The sequence below is a fragment of the Falco rusticolus genome, chromosome 1, assembly GCF_015220075.1.
Source record: "Falco rusticolus isolate bFalRus1 chromosome 1, bFalRus1.pri, whole genome shotgun sequence".
Classification (NCBI taxonomy): Eukaryota; Metazoa; Chordata; class Aves; order Falconiformes; family Falconidae; genus Falco; species Falco rusticolus.
The window spans coordinates 7,032,664-7,049,808 of NC_051187.1; the positions used below are offsets into that span (position 1 = coordinate 7,032,664).

The 17,145-nt window shown below is 46.2% G+C and overlaps 1 protein-coding gene across 18 annotated transcripts in view; it reads right to left on the minus strand.

The window, feature by feature from the left end:
• Nucleotides 1-17,145, minus strand: part of CACNA1G (calcium voltage-gated channel subunit alpha1 G) — a 153,479-nt gene that overhangs the window by 32,800 nt on the left and 103,534 nt on the right. For 15 of the 18 annotated variants that reach the window (XR_005107300.1, XR_005107302.1, XR_005107301.1 and 12 more), the window contains 6 exons: nucleotides 16,264-16,448; nucleotides 9,458-9,584; nucleotides 6,057-6,182; nucleotides 5,357-5,446; nucleotides 4,550-4,763; nucleotides 2,053-2,103 (listed from right to left, as the gene is read on the minus strand). Coding sequence is in view for 15 of the 18 variants with exons in the window: in XM_037407237.1 (XP_037263134.1) it covers nucleotides 2,053-2,103; nucleotides 4,550-4,763; nucleotides 5,357-5,446; nucleotides 6,057-6,182; nucleotides 9,458-9,584; nucleotides 16,264-16,448 (793 nt within the window). In the remaining 3 variants the exon portion in view is untranslated. The remainder of the gene's footprint in view (nucleotides 1-2,052; nucleotides 2,104-4,549; nucleotides 4,764-5,356; nucleotides 5,447-6,056; nucleotides 6,183-9,457; nucleotides 9,585-16,263; nucleotides 16,449-17,145) is intronic. The other 3 variants (XM_037407151.1, XM_037407187.1, XM_037407179.1) reach the window with 3 other exon arrangements.

The following is a 17,145-nucleotide window of genomic DNA, read 5'->3' on the forward strand; positions in this document are numbered from 1 at the left end:
TTGCACTGAAGGAACATTTTTTTGTTTAAACACAGCATTTTACTTGGCTTTTATTGTACTGAATGGATTTTTTTTAAAAAAAAAAAAAGGCAAAATGGAAAATGATAAATTATTTCCACTGAGAAGATTCCAGTTGTGATAGAATGTAGACTCAAAAAAAAAAAAAAAAAAAAAAGGGGGAAAAATAAAATTATAATATCTCACCAGGCAGCCATGCACACACACACACACACACACACTCTATTCCATCTTATCTTCACAGAAAGAGAAGCGACGCCCTCTAAGTGCAGAGATGTGTGGAAGCTTTGGGGTCACAGCTCCAGATTTCTCATTGAACCACAGAAGGTTCATCTGCAGCACCAGGGAGCGATTCCCTAATATCCCCACCAGGCAGGTTCACAAATCAAACCTTTCTATTCCCTCGTGCCGGTGCCTGAAGAGCAGCGTGACACAATCACTGCCACTGGATCCAAAGAAAAGGCAACAAAAGGAAACACAAAGCACAGACCTGACAATTGCACACGTGTTAAAGACAAACTCTGAGAGCCCTTCTGAGCCTGCGCAGGGTAACAGAGGGGTTTGGAATGAGTTCAGTGCCTTTATAAAATAAAACAAGACGGCCTTGATGTAGCTCTGGAGGACCAGGAGAGGAGTTGCAATCAAATAAAAAGAAGAAAAAGTAAACAGCCCCCCCAAACCCAGTGACAACCCACCCCCCTCCATGCTGCCCCCATTTTGTAGGAGAAGACAGGAGGCTACCAAGAAGAGCAAGAATGAAGGCAAAGAAGTAAAAATATTGGGATGGCAACGGGAAGGAGATTCAGGGGTTATTAAAGCATGTTGTGATAACTTCCAACAAGGCCTGAGAAATGTAAGGTAGGAACCTCTGTCTCCCTGAGTTATCCTCTGCAGTGAAAGCTGATAGTCCCCACCTTGAAATTTTTATTTAATCAAAACTCCCCACAATACGTGAGAGACGGATGAAGCCCTGCTCCCATCTCAAGCAGTGGGAGCTCGTTCACAGGTGAGAATTTTAATGGCACAATTTTCCTAGCATATTATTTTTGTCGAAAATTACAGCTATATTTGTTTCTATGTTGGCACCTCTTTAATTATTCAGGCTAATATTCTTAAGTTATGAATTAAACAAAACGCTTGCCAGATCAAAGCTTCTCCTAAAAATAAAAAGAGCAAGGGACAGATCTGCAGCTCTGAGCATCATCCCAGTGAGATGAGGGGGTGCATGAGCAGTCGGGGGTGGGGTGGGGTGGCCAAGTCAAACCCCCAGCAGCGTTCAGCCCTGCTGGTCCATCCCCACCAGGACCTGCAAAGGCTTAGAGGTGGCATCTTTTTTTCATTTCATTCACTAGATGCAACTCTCAATCAATACGAAGAATTTACAAGCTGGGCAGTACAACAGCCAACCTCCCCGTCCACGCCGGGGGTTGCTGTGGGGCTGATGTCTCCACTGAAGCTCCAAGGCTCTGCACCACGCTGAATTTTACCCTGCTGAAAAACTACTGTGCCTCCCCGAAGCACAGCTTTTGCAGAGCCATGAGCAAGGGCTGGAGAAATAATGAAATAACTTCCCTAAGCGAAACTGCCTGCCTTCCAGAGACACTCCCGCAAATTGTTCAGATACTTCTAAGTTGGTGATTGGAAAGCTAGAGTAAGCAATAAAGGACCCATTTCACAGTCCAGACATTATTCTTGAATAATAAAAAAAAAAAAACCAAAAAAAAAAATTTAAAAAAAAGGAGAGGGAAAAAAAAAAGCCATGAAAAGTCTGACAGTGTCTTAATGAAAACCAGAAAAAAAATAATACTGAAGAACATAACATGATCAAGGGGTAAATTAAGGGCTTGCAAGTGTCAGTCCTGAGCTAGGTCTGCAGACCTGCAGCTCAGAATGATATGCGTGTGCCATGAAGTAAGCAAACGAGCTTTGCACCACACACACGGTTTAGTGGGATGCCTCACAGCAGCGGTGGCCAGCCGTTAGTGACACAGCACTGCCATTCAAGTGGGACGAGACGTGCCGACTTCCCAGTACCTTGCACTGCACTGGCTGAGCTCTCCATTAATACATCATCCAGCATTAGATCTAAAAGAACGAAATGGCATTAATCACCCGGCAGCACATGCGGCAAGACTTCCCTTCCCCTTCAGAGGTCCCTAAGGCTCTCAGGCTCTCCATTGCCTCTACAAGGAAGGTTTCCTTGTGGGATCCTCTCCTTGTGCCTCAGGGAGGGTGGGCTCAGGTACATGGGCTCATCGTGAAAAAGGAAGGGCTCTTGTGCTTCTCCCACATACACAGGTGGAAGCCCAAGAGATCCCTGAGGACCCCCTTGCTAGATGATGATGATGGAGAAGACACTTCTGAAGGACGGACTTTGTACGTACCCTGCTGGGCCAGCGCACCCTACAGCGGCCACTCCTGCACCTGCCTCCATCTCACCATGCTTTTCTGGGTTTCAGATGCCTGATTAGGTAAATGCATTTGAAGATCAAAAAGGACCGTGCAATCAGCCTACGGCTGCCTGGGTCTGACATCCCTAGGTTGGTGTGGGCACCTGGGGACCCTCCGGAAGGCCAGCTGAAAGGAACCCCCATGCAGTTGCTGGTATAATCAAATCCTTAACTCTTGGTATCATCTGCAAGTTCCCACCATGCAGAATGAAGCTAAGCACTGACATCTGTTGCCTCCGAGGGCAAAGCTGGACACGGTCAATTAAAACCAATGTTTCACTGTACGCAAATGGGGAAACTGTTCTAAAGTGATTTGGAGGGCTTCGTACTTTGCTCTTGAAAGGTTTTTATGGCAATTGAATACTCAGCAATATTTGATCCTCAGTAAAATAGCTGTTTATTGCCTCTTTAATTAGGCATTTCATAGGACCGAATGAATAACTACATCTCCGAGGATGGTTTGTGATTCCTTCCCGCTGGGAAATTGCCCAGACTTATGTCTTTTCCTTATCTAGTTCCTCTAGCATTCTAAATACGGTCATTAATAATAACTAAACATCTATTTTTCTTCTACAGGAACGTCTGCTTTCCAAAACTGCAACTTTAAATAGGGATCTTTCTATCCAGCCTTTAAAAGCATTATCTAACTCACCAGCCTGAAACTGTTTGGGAACTTGGACTGACCGAAAGAGCTTTCTAGGCATTTCCTTCATGTGAAAAACATAAACAAATTCTTTCCATCTGTATCCCACTTAACTGAGAACAGTCTAACGTGTCCTCCACCGCTCTTGAGGGCAGCCTCCATCTTTCCACTGACCATCGAGGAAGCCAGGCTCTCGGCATAAACCAAAGTTTGATGTCCAGAGGCTGGTGTGATACAACCTATTGGTTACAAAACCTGTGAAGCTCATGGGACTTAAAGATGTGACCAAAGGAAAGCGCTGGGTAAGTGCTAAACTGAGAGAGGCTGAGACACCATTGTGGTACGTGGTTGCATGATTAAGCCTGTCACAGCTATTAAACACCTCTTAGACTATTAAAAAAAAATAAAACGGACTTAATATTACCAGCTTTCGAAACAAGCGCCTGATCAGACAGCCTCTTAAACAGTACTGAAGTCTGTCAAAGATAGAGAAGAGACGTGAAAGGGGACACGGAGAGAGCAGCAGGCAGACTGAGACCAGGGAGGGAAAGCGTGAGGCCATGGACACGAAGGGCAATGGAGAAAGTTCAGTCAGAAGAGAGAGCATGCAAGAAGAAGAGCACCTCTGACCTGTGGCCTCTGGCTGACGTGTCTTACTCAACTAAATCAAAAGAAAAAAAGACTAAGAGACAGGACGGGAGACTTTGGGCAGAGCTGAGGTCCAGCCTCCCTTCACCCGTCAAGGCTTCTCTAGGCAGGGCTGCAAGCTTGCACATCCAGTTTGGAGTTTGGTTCGATTTCTATCAGCGCTATTTTGTCTAGTTAGTTACTCCCCTCAACTGCTTTTTTTTTTTTTTTTTTTCTCTCTAATCTGTATTTCTCAAGCAAATGCATTGATATGTTTCTCTAAGGAGTTTTTAAGCATTACTAGAATGAGATGGCTCCATTATTTTATTACACTCTTGAATAGCAGTGGTGCTACTGTGCCAATAAATAAACCCGCTTGATAAATGGGACAGGTAACATCACTGTGGCATTACAAGGCTGTAATAAACCAAATAGTGAATCCAGTTATCAGTAACAGTGCTCATGACTCAGAATATTTATGGTGCCATCCGGCACTGATGATCTTTGCAGTTGTCACTATTTGTGTAACACTGAGCTCTGCTATCCAAGAAGCTCCAGGTCTGACTATTATTATATTTTACTTTAAATAACCTCCAATGGAAAGGTCATTGCAAATCATGCAGCCATTAAAAAGGCTTCCATGGCTCCTTGCTCAGCCTAAAATGACACTATTTCCTTCATGCAAATTTTATAGCTGGACATGCTTTTGGGAGAAGAATGATCACCAGACAAGAGGCAGGGAGGGGAGGGAGGAGGGGGATTTGTGTGGAAGGTCAAGCAGGACTCAGAAAGATGTGGAAAGACTACCGACCAGCCATCTGTTTCTCCTTACTCCTTCTCTTTTTCTCCAGCCGGCGAAGCCTCTTCTCCTCCCGCCTCTTGGCTTCTTCCTCCTCCTGGTGCTGTCGACATTTGTGGAAATTCTCCACCACCACCCCCACGAACATGTTGAGGACAAAGAAGGCCACGATCAGAAGGAAGGAGATGAAGTAGAGGAGCATCCATGGGTTGTAATTCATGACTGGCTGCAAAGTGGAGGAAGGCAAATGTCAACTGAGCCTCAAAAAAAAAAAAAAGAAAAAGCCCGGGGGGAGCAAATTGATATGGCTGCCCCATACACAAAACCCATGGGTGCCCCTTTCAGGCAGCTCAGCATGCTCTGCCCTTCCTGAAAATCGGGGCCCTCTGAAACACCTTACCTGAATGCTCCCCAAACACAAAATACGTTAAGGACAGAACAACCACCTCTGTTCTGCCAACGGCAGGGTAGCAGAATCCTCTGCAGCTCTTGCAAGTCCCTCACAGAAAACCTGTACCTACACAAAGCACTCCTTTCCTCCTGAAATGTCTAAACTGCTTAAAAAGTCAAACCACTCTTCAATAGTTGCAGTTCTCCCTAGTGGTAGTTAGACCAGTTGTGTTGCCAGATCTGTAGGGAAAAGGCTAGGTCCAAATCCAGACTTTTCACCGGACTCCTTGTCACGCCCCAGGACTTGGGTTACACGCCTCCCTTGACCCTCCCCGGAACCCCACTTGGCTGTGGAAGCCAACAGTACTTTGGAAAATGTGCAAATGTGCTCTGACAACTCATTTCTTACAGCTCCGCTGGAGCACGTACCTGCTGGTCAACTCCCACAGCATCTAAGCCATCGTACATGATATCCACCCACCCGTCCTTGGAGGCCAGGACAAAGAGAGACATCAGGGCCTAGAAATACATGGAATAAAAGTTAGATGTGGTTGCACTAAAGCTCTTTTGCTTGTAACATCTCACTCCTCTCTGCCCTTTCCTGGCTAAGGATTATCATTACCTGTCTGCTAATGGGACACTGATGCCCAAGGTTTCTCCAGGCAGAAAAAAACTATCAATGCCAGTGCCTGGTCTTGCAATGAGCACTAATTCGAAATCCACAAAGCTGAAGACAAAAGCAACTTCATTTCCACCCTCCAGGTCTCTACTGCTCCCAACTAATTAGTCCTTACCATGCAGCTAAAATAAGGTTGTGTTGCAGAGACGGTTGAAAGTGTCCGGCTCTATTAGACAAGCCCTTCTGCAAGATATATTTGGTTTGTTATGTAGCAGCGAAGCAATTAAGTACTCCACGAAGCCACATGTGCTTGTTCTGTTCCAAAAAGAAGTGTATGCCTGCTTGGAAACACTACCTTTGGGATTTACAGAGACAGAATGCTGTGTATGTGAACTGAATATTTACTGCGACTGGTAGTGCCCTGTAAGAAAATCCCACGGGATAATAATGCACAGGTTTTAAGTCAAGGAGGTAAAGGAGCAAAGAAGCAGATTACCATTCTAGTAATACCTGGCCGAGATTATCAAAATTATACTTGTGCCGGACCCATTTGTAGCTTGCTTCGGTACAATCCGATTTATTTGTGATGTTTCTGGTGTCCTCTCCCTGGCAGACAAAAAACTTGCCTTTGAAAAGCTGCAAAACACGCAAAGAAGAGAGGAACTGTGAGGGTTCAGCCTGCAGGATATCTCTGCAGACAATGGGCATTCCTCCTGGGGCACTCTGCCCACACCGACCACAGAAGGGAAGGGAAATGACCTATTTGTGCAGGTTATTAAGTGCGAGCAGCCGGTATAATATGCACCTAATGAGAAAACGCATGATTTCCCATCGTTTAGGACACCCACCTCATGCATTAAGTTGTCTGGTTCAGTGAGCTGAGACTGGCCAAAAGGCCTTTGCTTCTGGGTCGCCGGCTCAAGCGTAGCCCCAGCTAATAACCCAGACGAGCTAATGGCTTCTTACCACCCGTGGAATGACTCTGGCGACTCTCAGCCCCGTTAACGATGCTGCTTTCAAGAGTCGCTGACAAATTAAGTGTAACGGGGCCCCTCTGTCAGCCGAGGAAAGGTGGCACTGAAGAGGACTAAGCTCTGCTCTTACGGGTCGCAAGGGGACATGTCAGAGAGGAGCCGAGCTGCTGCGTTGGGCTCTTGGTGAACCAAGCCTCCTGCCCGTTCTGCTCGCGTCTCTGAGCCTGAGTGCTCTCCGGCCACCGCTAGGCTCTGCGGTCCGGGCAGGGGGGTCTGAAAATGTTCCTTGTGCTTAAGAAGCCAAGCCCAGCTGGTGCTGGGTACCTGATCCCCAGCTTATTTTCTCCATAAGCCAGGAGAGGCACAGCTCCTGGTTTCTGCCCACACGAGGAACATGAGCCTCCGCACCTTTAGCTCTGGACCTGATGCTTCCCACGCACAGAACAGAGAAGGGCAGGGGATAATTACTGCTTCAGACAGGGTGAGGGATGCTAGCAGGATGGATGGTATCAAAGCCCAGGAGGCAGCCAACAAATCAGGTTTTATTTGCTGATAGAAGCTATTGACATTACCGTTTTGGGGGGGAAATGGCAGCCTGCTCTCCAGGCTCCTTAAAACACCACCTGGGTATATAAAGAAAAGATGCTGAAGGGTTTTGATCTGTTGTTCTAGACAAGTATCAGTAGAAATTACAGCGAACAAGATAAACCCACGCATTACTCCATGGGTTTCCTTCGGAAATCAACAGCAGAAGGATGTTCTCTAGGCGTGCAAAATTAACCACCACTCAACGCAGTCATAATACTTCTGGATACAAGAAGAGAAGCATTCCCTGATCTTTCCGTGGAGAAACACTATCCATGGGTAAGGCAGACTGGGGAGATATAGCCTTCTCAGAGAAAAGTTTTAATTAAGCAGGAAGGTAAACAACTGGTTTTAATATATAGTCTATAAATATAACTTCTCCAGGAGCTGGACTGTAATGCCACTCAGATGGGAGCAGTAACACAGCTACTAACGGGGCTTGGAAACACAAAGCCCAATTTGCAAAATTGCTGATCCCTCTCAGCGCTTCAGATTTTAGCATTTCTGAAAATGAAAGGCCCAGTGGTTCCTACTGTATTTGTTTTATCCAGCTATTTCTTGTGTCTTATTAATGGCTATTCACATGTGGGTGAGCTTTACAACAAAACCGGTCTGGCAAAGAGGAGGCACGCTTAGAAACATGGACATCCAGAATTTAATAGCATTAAAAACCTCTAGTTTGAACCCCAGTTTATATTTACATGGGAAAGCAAACTGTAACTTTGAGAGATCATCTTTTTATAGAAAATAGCTATGGCCCTCATCTTACACCTAATTAGACATAAATATTAACTGACAATTTTGCATCCTGAATACAGGATCAGTCTTGCTTGTATCTACCCCTTAAGCATCTCAATAGTCATTGACAATTTAACGTAAGACTGCAAGTTGCTAGGGAAAGCCATCACAATTAGAAGCGGGGAAATTTAAAGAGCATACTGCAAGTTTTGTTGTTTGGCATAAATTTTCCTGTGTCTATGTTTTATATTGTTTTACAGGATATGCTTAGTTTTAGGAATCTGTTAAGGATAATGGATGGATGTTGTACTGTAATGCTAAGCCAATCTAGCTGCCAAGGTGGTTATGGAAGGGATGATTTTCTTCTCTGTTTATTTTCAATGCTGTATTTATTACTCACAGAGTACATTACTATAAAATATTATATAAGACACCTTTTCAAAACAAAGCCAAACAGAGCTACTTTCCAAAGCAGGCTGTGACAGATCAGATAAACTTCAGAAGTAAAGAAATGTTATGTCAAAATATTTACATGAAACAATCTCTTCCTTCCCAGGTAATAAGAATCCAATTGCATTGAAAATTCTGCCACTTTTCCCGCAGGTTCCTGAACTCCTGGGACTGAAGATATTGCCAGCAGAGCTGGCAGGGAGCAGATGCAAAAATCTCTATTTCTGCAAGCTTTCAGTTACATAAACTGTCAGAATCAGAATGAATCTCCAGGTCAAGGTCTCTCTGGAGTTTACAAACCAACAATTTCAGCTTTGAGAGTTTCTGTCTCCCTGCTGGTTCATACCTAGAGGAAAGGTGGAGGGGAGATGTCCCCACGTTATCTCCCAGAGAGAACAGGAATGGGATTTAACAGCTTCCCTGAGCAGTTTTTCTGGTGGCACATGTCATGCCTCAGGCCTGACCCTTCTGTGGTGTGGCCAGGTGAAGAAAGCACAGAAATATTATGATTCATGTCCTGCCGCAGGCAGAGCAGAAGTCCTCGTGGTGGGGAAAGGATGAAGAAAGCCCACTCTGTGTCTTTGAGGGGATCATCATGTTGGCTCTTGTATCACTGTATGCAACAGGGGAGCTTCAAGAAAGTTCAACACATCAAGTGACAGAGCCAAGACTTGGAAATCAGGAAAAAACATGTCTTGAGAGGGCTAGAAAGGCCACACTGTGCTTCTGGGGTGGGGACCAAGAACCATGTAAGCTCTTGGGTCTGAGGCATTCCAGGCTGTTAACTATGGCAAAGTTACGGATTCAAAACCAACACACGTTTCTAGAGCTGGGCAGAGGACCTCCAAGGAACCAGAGGGAGGCAGAACCAGCCCCACTAACTGGTTTTAACCATTGCTTATTTGGCTACAGCTAGGGATGCGTGTTGCTGGGCCACTGTTGTTAGACTATAATGATTAATGAGGCTTTAATGGCTGACCAATAATGGGAAATGTGATTCCTCCTCCCTAGAAGCAAGGCGCGTTCCCCAAAAAGGCCAAACAGTCCATTGATTCAGTTTCAGAAAGACTTACAGTATGCCCACGGGTACAGGTACCCAGATGTGAGGCCATCTGGGGCTCGTGACGGTTTTGCGTGAGGTGCTGAGGCTTACAGGGGACTCACCTGAACTCCCAGGATCCCAAAGATTATGAAAAAGGCACAGCAGATGACCACGATGTTCCCAATGGGCTTCAGGGATGACATGAGAGTCTCCACCACCAGCTTCAGCCCCTGGGCTCGACTAATGACTCTGTGGGGCAAGTAAGCACAAAAGCTACGTTAGTCCTGTTCTTGCCCAGTTCTGCCTCCTATTAAGATAGAAGAAGTAGAGAACACAATATTAGGGAATTTTTTAGAATGGCAAATAACTCAAAAATCATGATGGAAGAAGTAGTTCTAGAAGATTGACCTGTGAGATTATAGAGGTGTTTGAGGGAAAAGGGTCTTTCCCTCAAAGTAGAGGAGAAGGAGACCACATATGAGGAAGCCAGGCCAGAAAAGTCACTGGAGAAGGACGTAGAAGAATATACAGGCTAGCCCCAATGCCTTCAAATTTGGAACGATGGTTTTAATCTAACCCACTGCCTAGGCTTGATCTGTTTGCTGATCAGCATCTTCTAGTTACCGTTCACTATAATATATTCAAACCTCTGTGTTTCCCTTTTCCTTTTCCTATCATTTGGCCCAAAGAGCTGTCTAATTTCCCAGCCTTGATCACACCTTCCCAGGGATCCAGTCTCTTAGCATGGGCCATCCACAAACACACACCTTTATGCCTGCAGCCTGTCCAGGGCTGCAAAAAGAGGGTTTCCCTGTGTCCATTCCTGCGCAGATTTTGGCAAAGTTCTTGACTCCCCTGTCTCAGTCCATGAAATGGAGCAGGCGCTCTTACACAGCTGCCTGCACATCTGCAGCGATTACAGTGTCATAGAATGGTTTGAGTTGGAAGGGACCTTTACAGGCCATCTAGTCCAACCCCCCTGCAATGAGCAAGGACATCTCCAACTAGATCAGGTTTCTCAGAGCCCCGGCCAGCCTTACCTTGAATATTTCCAGAGATGACGCATCTACCACGTCTTTGGGCAGCCTGCTCCAGTGTTTCACCACCCTCATCGTAAAAAAATATCTCTACGTGTCCTTACAGTGCTGCCGTGTACAGAGACCTGAGCTACCCCTCAGTACCGTCACAGCCTCTGCTTTACACCCACTGTACAACCTCAGCTCCTGAGCCAGTGGCATCCTCCAGGTGAAACTTCACCAGCAGGACCACGGGCATCTAAACTTGTTTCTGTAGTTCCTCTCTGTCTGGTACTGCACAGAATTTCATAATAGACGATAAGATCATATGGGCAGGTTGAGGAAGAATAATGTGGACATCACGAGTGAAGCAGGTTAAAAAAAAAAAAAAGGAGAAGCTGTACTGTACTCTCAAGGACAACACTACAACGGGAGGATAAGGCTTGTGTGATTTAGAGAAGCATCTCACCATGCTGGGCGAGACGAACGAGGCATTCAGGCTCAGAGACCTGAAGGTGGAGAGCTGAGGGACCAAAAAAGGCACCTGAAGAGGTTGCATGCCTCCCTCCTCTCGATGCCAAATGGCATTAAGCATTTCACTGGCGCTGTAAATCATTTTGTACTGATGCCATAGAAACTGTGCTTTCCCAAGGCAGAAATAGCTGCCTGCCGTGCAAGCCAGAGGGAGGGAAGTGCCTGTGTGCTTCTGGGTACTGGCTGGTGAGTCCTTTGAACACTTGGCACTCAAAAGCACCACAAACTTCCCCACCTCCTTGTTTCTGCCTGGTTCTCTCCTCTGCTATGGGAGTCTTCTCCCTGCCTCTCCTGTTTCGCCTCAAGTCTGGGCACACCACCTGGAGCACAGTTGGAGTTTCGCTGCCTGGAGAGGATCCAAGCTCTCCTCCTCTCTCCCCTCCCAGTGTGGTGCTCCCAGAAGAGGTCCCCATGGACACATCCACATGCCCGACAGGCATGGCCTTAGCTGGGACCACAGCCAAGCCTGTGCCAACCCTCTCCTGCCCCAGAGCCGGCGGGTTTAACCAACTGCAGTGCTCAGCGCACAGGCACCAGGTGTTACAAAACCTGTTGGCTTTAAACAGTACCCTGAAAAGCTAAAAATGATTTCCCTTTTTTCTGGTTAAATATTTATTCAAAGTGCCAAGGGTAACTCATCAATTATCATTTTTAAAAAGAAACAGATGGTGGTATTTTTATCCACTCCCTTACAGTGAAACACAAAATGCAGATGCTGCTACTCCTCGTGCTGGGTGTCTCTTCCCGGTAGCTGCTGTGGCTCCCTATTTCGGACACCTCGGCTTTCCTGATGCTCAAATCGGGGCTACTTTAGAGAACGAGCTGGGGGGTGGGATGTCAGGGAGCAGAAGGCTGCGATGCCCAGGGGACGGCATGGTCCCCGTGCAGCCTCGGCATCGCGGAGCCTGGTCAGTGTGAGCCAGCCCAGGCTGTGGTCCTCGTTGGGGCAGCTCCGCTCCTGCTGCCACATTGTACCTGCACAGAGGCCGAGAGCCGAGCCGAGGGCAGCTAGCAGAGGAGGCTGGGCAGCAGGTTAGCATGCCTGACTCAATAAACCCGTTAATCCAGCCTAACGGCCAGTGTCCGTAGAGCAAGGGCTCTTCCCACTCCAACTGAGCGCACAAAGCAGCGTTGGGCTGGACAACCTGAGGCTGAATCTCTCTTATGGATCCTCGGATAGTCTAAAGACCTCACCGTCCCTCACACATCACCCTCACACAGCCCTGGGTGAAACACTACAGCTGCCAAAATACAGATGGGAAACTGAGGCAAGGGAGGACCGCAAGCCTTGTCCTCAGGGGTATGCAGGCAACTCATTTCCAATGATTTCAATGGAAATCAGGTACTTTGGTGCCTTTATGTGTCCTGAGTTAGGTATTCTGTCCACTGTCACACAGGATGGAACCAAAGTCAGGTCTCCTCAATTGAAGGCCTGTGGTCTGAACTACTGGAGCATCCTTAAATTTTGGGGAACAAGGAAGAAATTTAGCCCCTAGAGTCTAAAGTTGATAATTTTCTCCAACACTTATTAAGAAAGCCTCTTCTAGAAATAATAAAGTGATTTCCCTTGTGAGATACTATTTGGTATCCAGCGGAGAGAGAAAATAGGAGGTTACTTGACTGACTTTGCAAAGTCATGTGCGTGGAGAAAAAAAGGGCTGAGAAACTGCAGCATTTGGCTGCTTTCTGTGTTTTGATCAACCAGGGAATTCCTCAAATGAGAATGCATGAGGGTAAAAGCTGCCACCAGTTTAGCTCCATGCCAGTGCTGTTTCCAGCTCTACAGGGAGAGAAGACTTTGAAAAGATTTTGAAAAATAATAGTTTGACTAATGAAAACCTGCAGACCTTGGAGCTGCCTCAGACTAAGGGCCTGATCCAATGTCGAGGCAAGTCTGTACAGACTCCTGCTGCTCTCCTGAGAGTCTGAGACCTCTCTAAGAAGTGCCAATGAAATCCTCAGCATTTCCAGATTATTAGTACCACCTCCAATATGTCATCCATGTCCAATACATCCCCGCACCTCATCACTATTGTCCAGGGTCCTGCTGATATCAGGCTTGTAAACGCCTATTATCCAACCCACCACTCCTGCAATTTATCACTGAAGGATGCAGCTGATTTGGAGCCCACCAGGCACGCCAGAGCCATAGACCTGCCGAGGTTGCCTTCAGGACAATTCCAGTTTGTATTAGGCCTGTGACAAATGGGGCAATGGAAATGAGACCATTTGGCTTTTTTTTTTTTTTTCTTAGTGGGGAGAAATGTTAATCCCTCGAGTTCCTCCTGGTTCTGCTGGTCTCAGCATTCCGAATGCTGTTAAACCCCTGGTGTGAGACACTCCAAACCCACTGCCAGCCTCAATCCAGCTGGATCACATTTACCAACATTAAGCCTGCTAGCCTGATCAGAGCTCTCAGAAGAAGTAGCACTTAGATGAAGTAGCAGATCAACGTTAATAAAGACCTTTCTCCACAGATTAAAAAAAAATAGCAAAGGTGATAACATGATAGATAGAAAAGAGTCTATCAAATTACTTTTTTATACTGCAATGGTATGAAAAGTGAATAATTTATCCATCTGCTTTGGAAGTCAAAGCCCAGGCTCTGCAGAGAGTAAAAGAGCACTGAAGTCCATCCACATTAAATCTGAATACATTTTCAATTTTGATTTCTCTTGTATCTTAAGCTACAACACTTGATCCCAACAACAGCAGGTTGAACGCATTAGGTAGGAATGTTATTGTATAAACAATCCCTCTACTGGCTGAAACATCAGAGGGTCATGGAAACATCTTTAAATGTCGCTCCTTTGTGAATATATTTTTGGAATTCGGGTCATAAAGCTGGGCTCATATCCTCATGGATTCAATTTGGAGGCTGATAATCAATCATGCAATCAAACCCCCATGATTGGTACACAGATCAGGTTTTTTTTAACGCCTGGGCAAAAGGCACAAGCATGTGTGGTTTTGTGTGCTGTGTAAAGCAACGGGGTTGTTTTCACAGGAGAAAATGAAAGACAGAACGAGGGAGGTCTTTTGCAAGAACCCCTTCAGACAATCCACCAGGAACACCAATGCAGAGGCGACAAGGGCTGTCCCTGCTTTCGAGCTGAGTGTGACATGCACAGCCTTGGCTTGGCTTCTCACTGAGGGCATCCTCCCTGCATCCCTGTCCCTGAGTGCCCATGGAAAGGGAGGACAGAAGGAGCCAGGTTAGCTCCTTTTTTGGGGGGATGGAGATTTTCCTTTGGTCTCTGCCCTACACCTCCCTGAAAAGGAAGGACTTTGACTCGGTCTCCACAGGGAACGTCACCGAGACAAGGGGACTGGAGCCACGGTGTGCGGAGACCTCAGGGCACCTGTCCCAGCTGTCATCCCATGTTGATCCAGCTGAACATCCCAGGCAGTGACGCTGTGATCCCCGAGCCAGGTGGTGCAGCCCACGGCAAAGGCAGCGCGGGCAGCTGCGGGCAGAGGCGTGCTCAGGGCAGCCCAGATGTGCATCGCGGAGGCAGATGGGTTTCCACATGCGGAGATTTATGACTTACTGAAAAGCCCCCAGTTTGATGGCTGCTTTTTCATTTCCTACAAATCTAATTACAGGGGAATAGAACTGATTGTGAACATATTTAGGGAATGGGCTTGTTGCTGCCTTTTTACATTTCCTTTGTAGTAGAAAGCAGCATGTTGGCTGAAAACATTCACACACTCTCCTGAGAAAACATCAAATGCCAACAGGAACGGAATAGCAATGGAAGAGCCTAATCCTGCACATGCTCCAGATTGCAGGTCTTCCTCCAGCCCGTAGTTACTCAGTGGATTATTCCCCATAACTGCAGATGATTCATGCACATAGGTGACTACAGAGAAAGTCTCTAGTAAAAAAAAGACTCAGGTCCTAGCCAGGAAGACCTATAGCTCTACAAAGAAGCACACGTGACTTTTACTAGGTCAGACAGGTGACTAGCAGGGCTCGGCACAACCCAAGCCTCTTCCTCTAGGTCCAATTTAACCACACGACCTCAAAGGAGAAACTTGCATTCCACAGTTTAGAGATGAGAAATCGATCCTTCTTTTACTCAGAGCTATCCAGATTATTTTGTAGGTTTTCTTAACATGAGTCAAAAATTAGCTAAAACAGAAGAGCAGAGCAGATCTACCAAACCAGCAGTTTTGCAAAAACTACCCCCAGAAACTGCAGCTGACATGGAGATGCCAGGGGACACATGAAGAAAGTCTGAATTGGAGTCACACAGGAAGGCAGTCTAGTCACATGGCCAGGGAGCTGAACCACACCAATGGCACTATCTATCCAGATGAAAATTATTAAAATCAGCTTACACCCTAAAACTCACCAGGTACCACATACACATCCCCCAACGTAACAGAATGTCTTTCATAGCTGTTGAGAATATTTGAAAGATAGATTTATAGGCACAGCCATTGTTATTTAGACTTATTATTCACACAGGGGTAGTAAAACAACATTTTCTGTCAGAGGCAGGGTCCTATTTTTCTGTCCTGAAAGAGAAAATCCTGACTCAAAGCAAACCTTTCATGAAGGAAGCAGCAGTAAGATATGACAGGCACACAAAGATGCTTTGAGCAGGAAGGTTTATTAGCTGCCGCATAACAAGAGCAGCAACAATAGTATTAAAGAGGGACTGCATTTAGCATGGAGAGAAACCTTCATGCCTTGGGGTACAGGACAAAACAGATGCCTGTTTGGAAAAGGCTGATGCTTGGGCAGGTTCTTGTCAGAGGGGTGCCTGCCCCTGGAGCATGGGATACTGCCTGCTGTCAGACATGGGGGACTGAGTTAGCAGGACAATGGCTTTCATCTTGTCTGGGCAATTTTCAAAATAAACGTATCTGTAAAATTAATGGGTAACTGAGGGAAAAAAAGCTTCTTTGCATTTTAGGTTAAGCAACAGTTGAGCCTCTGCTTCCTTAAAAATGATCTGCCACCTGCTACTAATTTCCTTCTTTGTTACGAAAGCCATTGACTGCCTGAAGGAAAGGGGGAGAAGAAGCTGTTAAGCTGCACTTTACACAGAGCAAATGAGAACACAAATAGCAGGGGAAGTGTGTTTTAACGAGCAAAAGAGGCATTGATCAGTTTACTACTGCACTTGGGGCTGGTCCCAAAAACACAGCGAGTGCCTAGGGCTCCTTGTGGCTCTGCAGGACCCTTGGGCACTCACTGTCTGCAGAGCAGCAGGAGGCTGGGCACAACACTGGTGATGGGTGCCATGCCCTTGCCTCACCTGCCCCTTGCCTTGGACAAATGCTGCTGCTGCTTGCAGGATGGGCTCAGCTCCCCCTTTGGCACACGCACCCTACACACTTTTAGGTCTTGCCCATCCTCTCCTTACCTTAAAGGCCGCAGCGTCCTCAGCAGTCTCAAAACCCGCAGCATCCCCAGGATTTTCGTGCCGCTGTCTGACACCATCGAGACCAGGATGTCAATGACGGAGATGAGAACCAGCACCCCATCTAGCACGTTCCAGCTGCTTTTCAAGTAGGCCTTCTCCCCAAAACACAAGCCTAGTGCCACCACCTGCCCGGACACCAAGTTGCAACAAATCATGACTATTGCATCCAATACATTTCTTCCAGTTAGCAACCTGCTGAGAATGCATCATTTACAGATACAAGTCTGAGAGTCCATTTTCTTTGCAGTACAGAAGCCTAATTAGACAAATCAGCAAAGTGTTATATTGCAAGAATTGTAAAAATACCTCTGCAGAAGCATCCCAGATTGTCCCTTACAGCTGATGTATTTTTAATGCAGCTAAACGTAGCCGCACAAAACTGTTACTAACATGTTTAGCATAAAACATTAGATCGTATTTTATTCCTATAGACTGCTAGCATAAAGGTTCAGAGTAGCTGACCCTAAGCAGTCATTTACAAGCTTTGCAAATAAAGAAACTAGAGAAACTTCCCGAAGAGAGAGCAATTGTTCTGTGAGATGATTATGAATTACACAAGAGAGATTTACAGCAATGGGTTCCTGAGTCTCCTGCCTCAAATCCAGCAAAGTGTTTTGACGTGCTTAAGTCTCTCCCTCCCCAGGAAAGCACATAGCTGCTTAGGTTGTTGAGGACAACTGGTTGTTGAAGACAATGAGGCTTGCATGCATGGCTGAAGTTAAGCTTGTGCTCAAGAGCTTTGGTGAATGAGGGAGGATTGCTGAATTGAAGCATCCCTTGCTCATATAATGGTGTAAATCAACAGCAACTTCAGTGAAACTG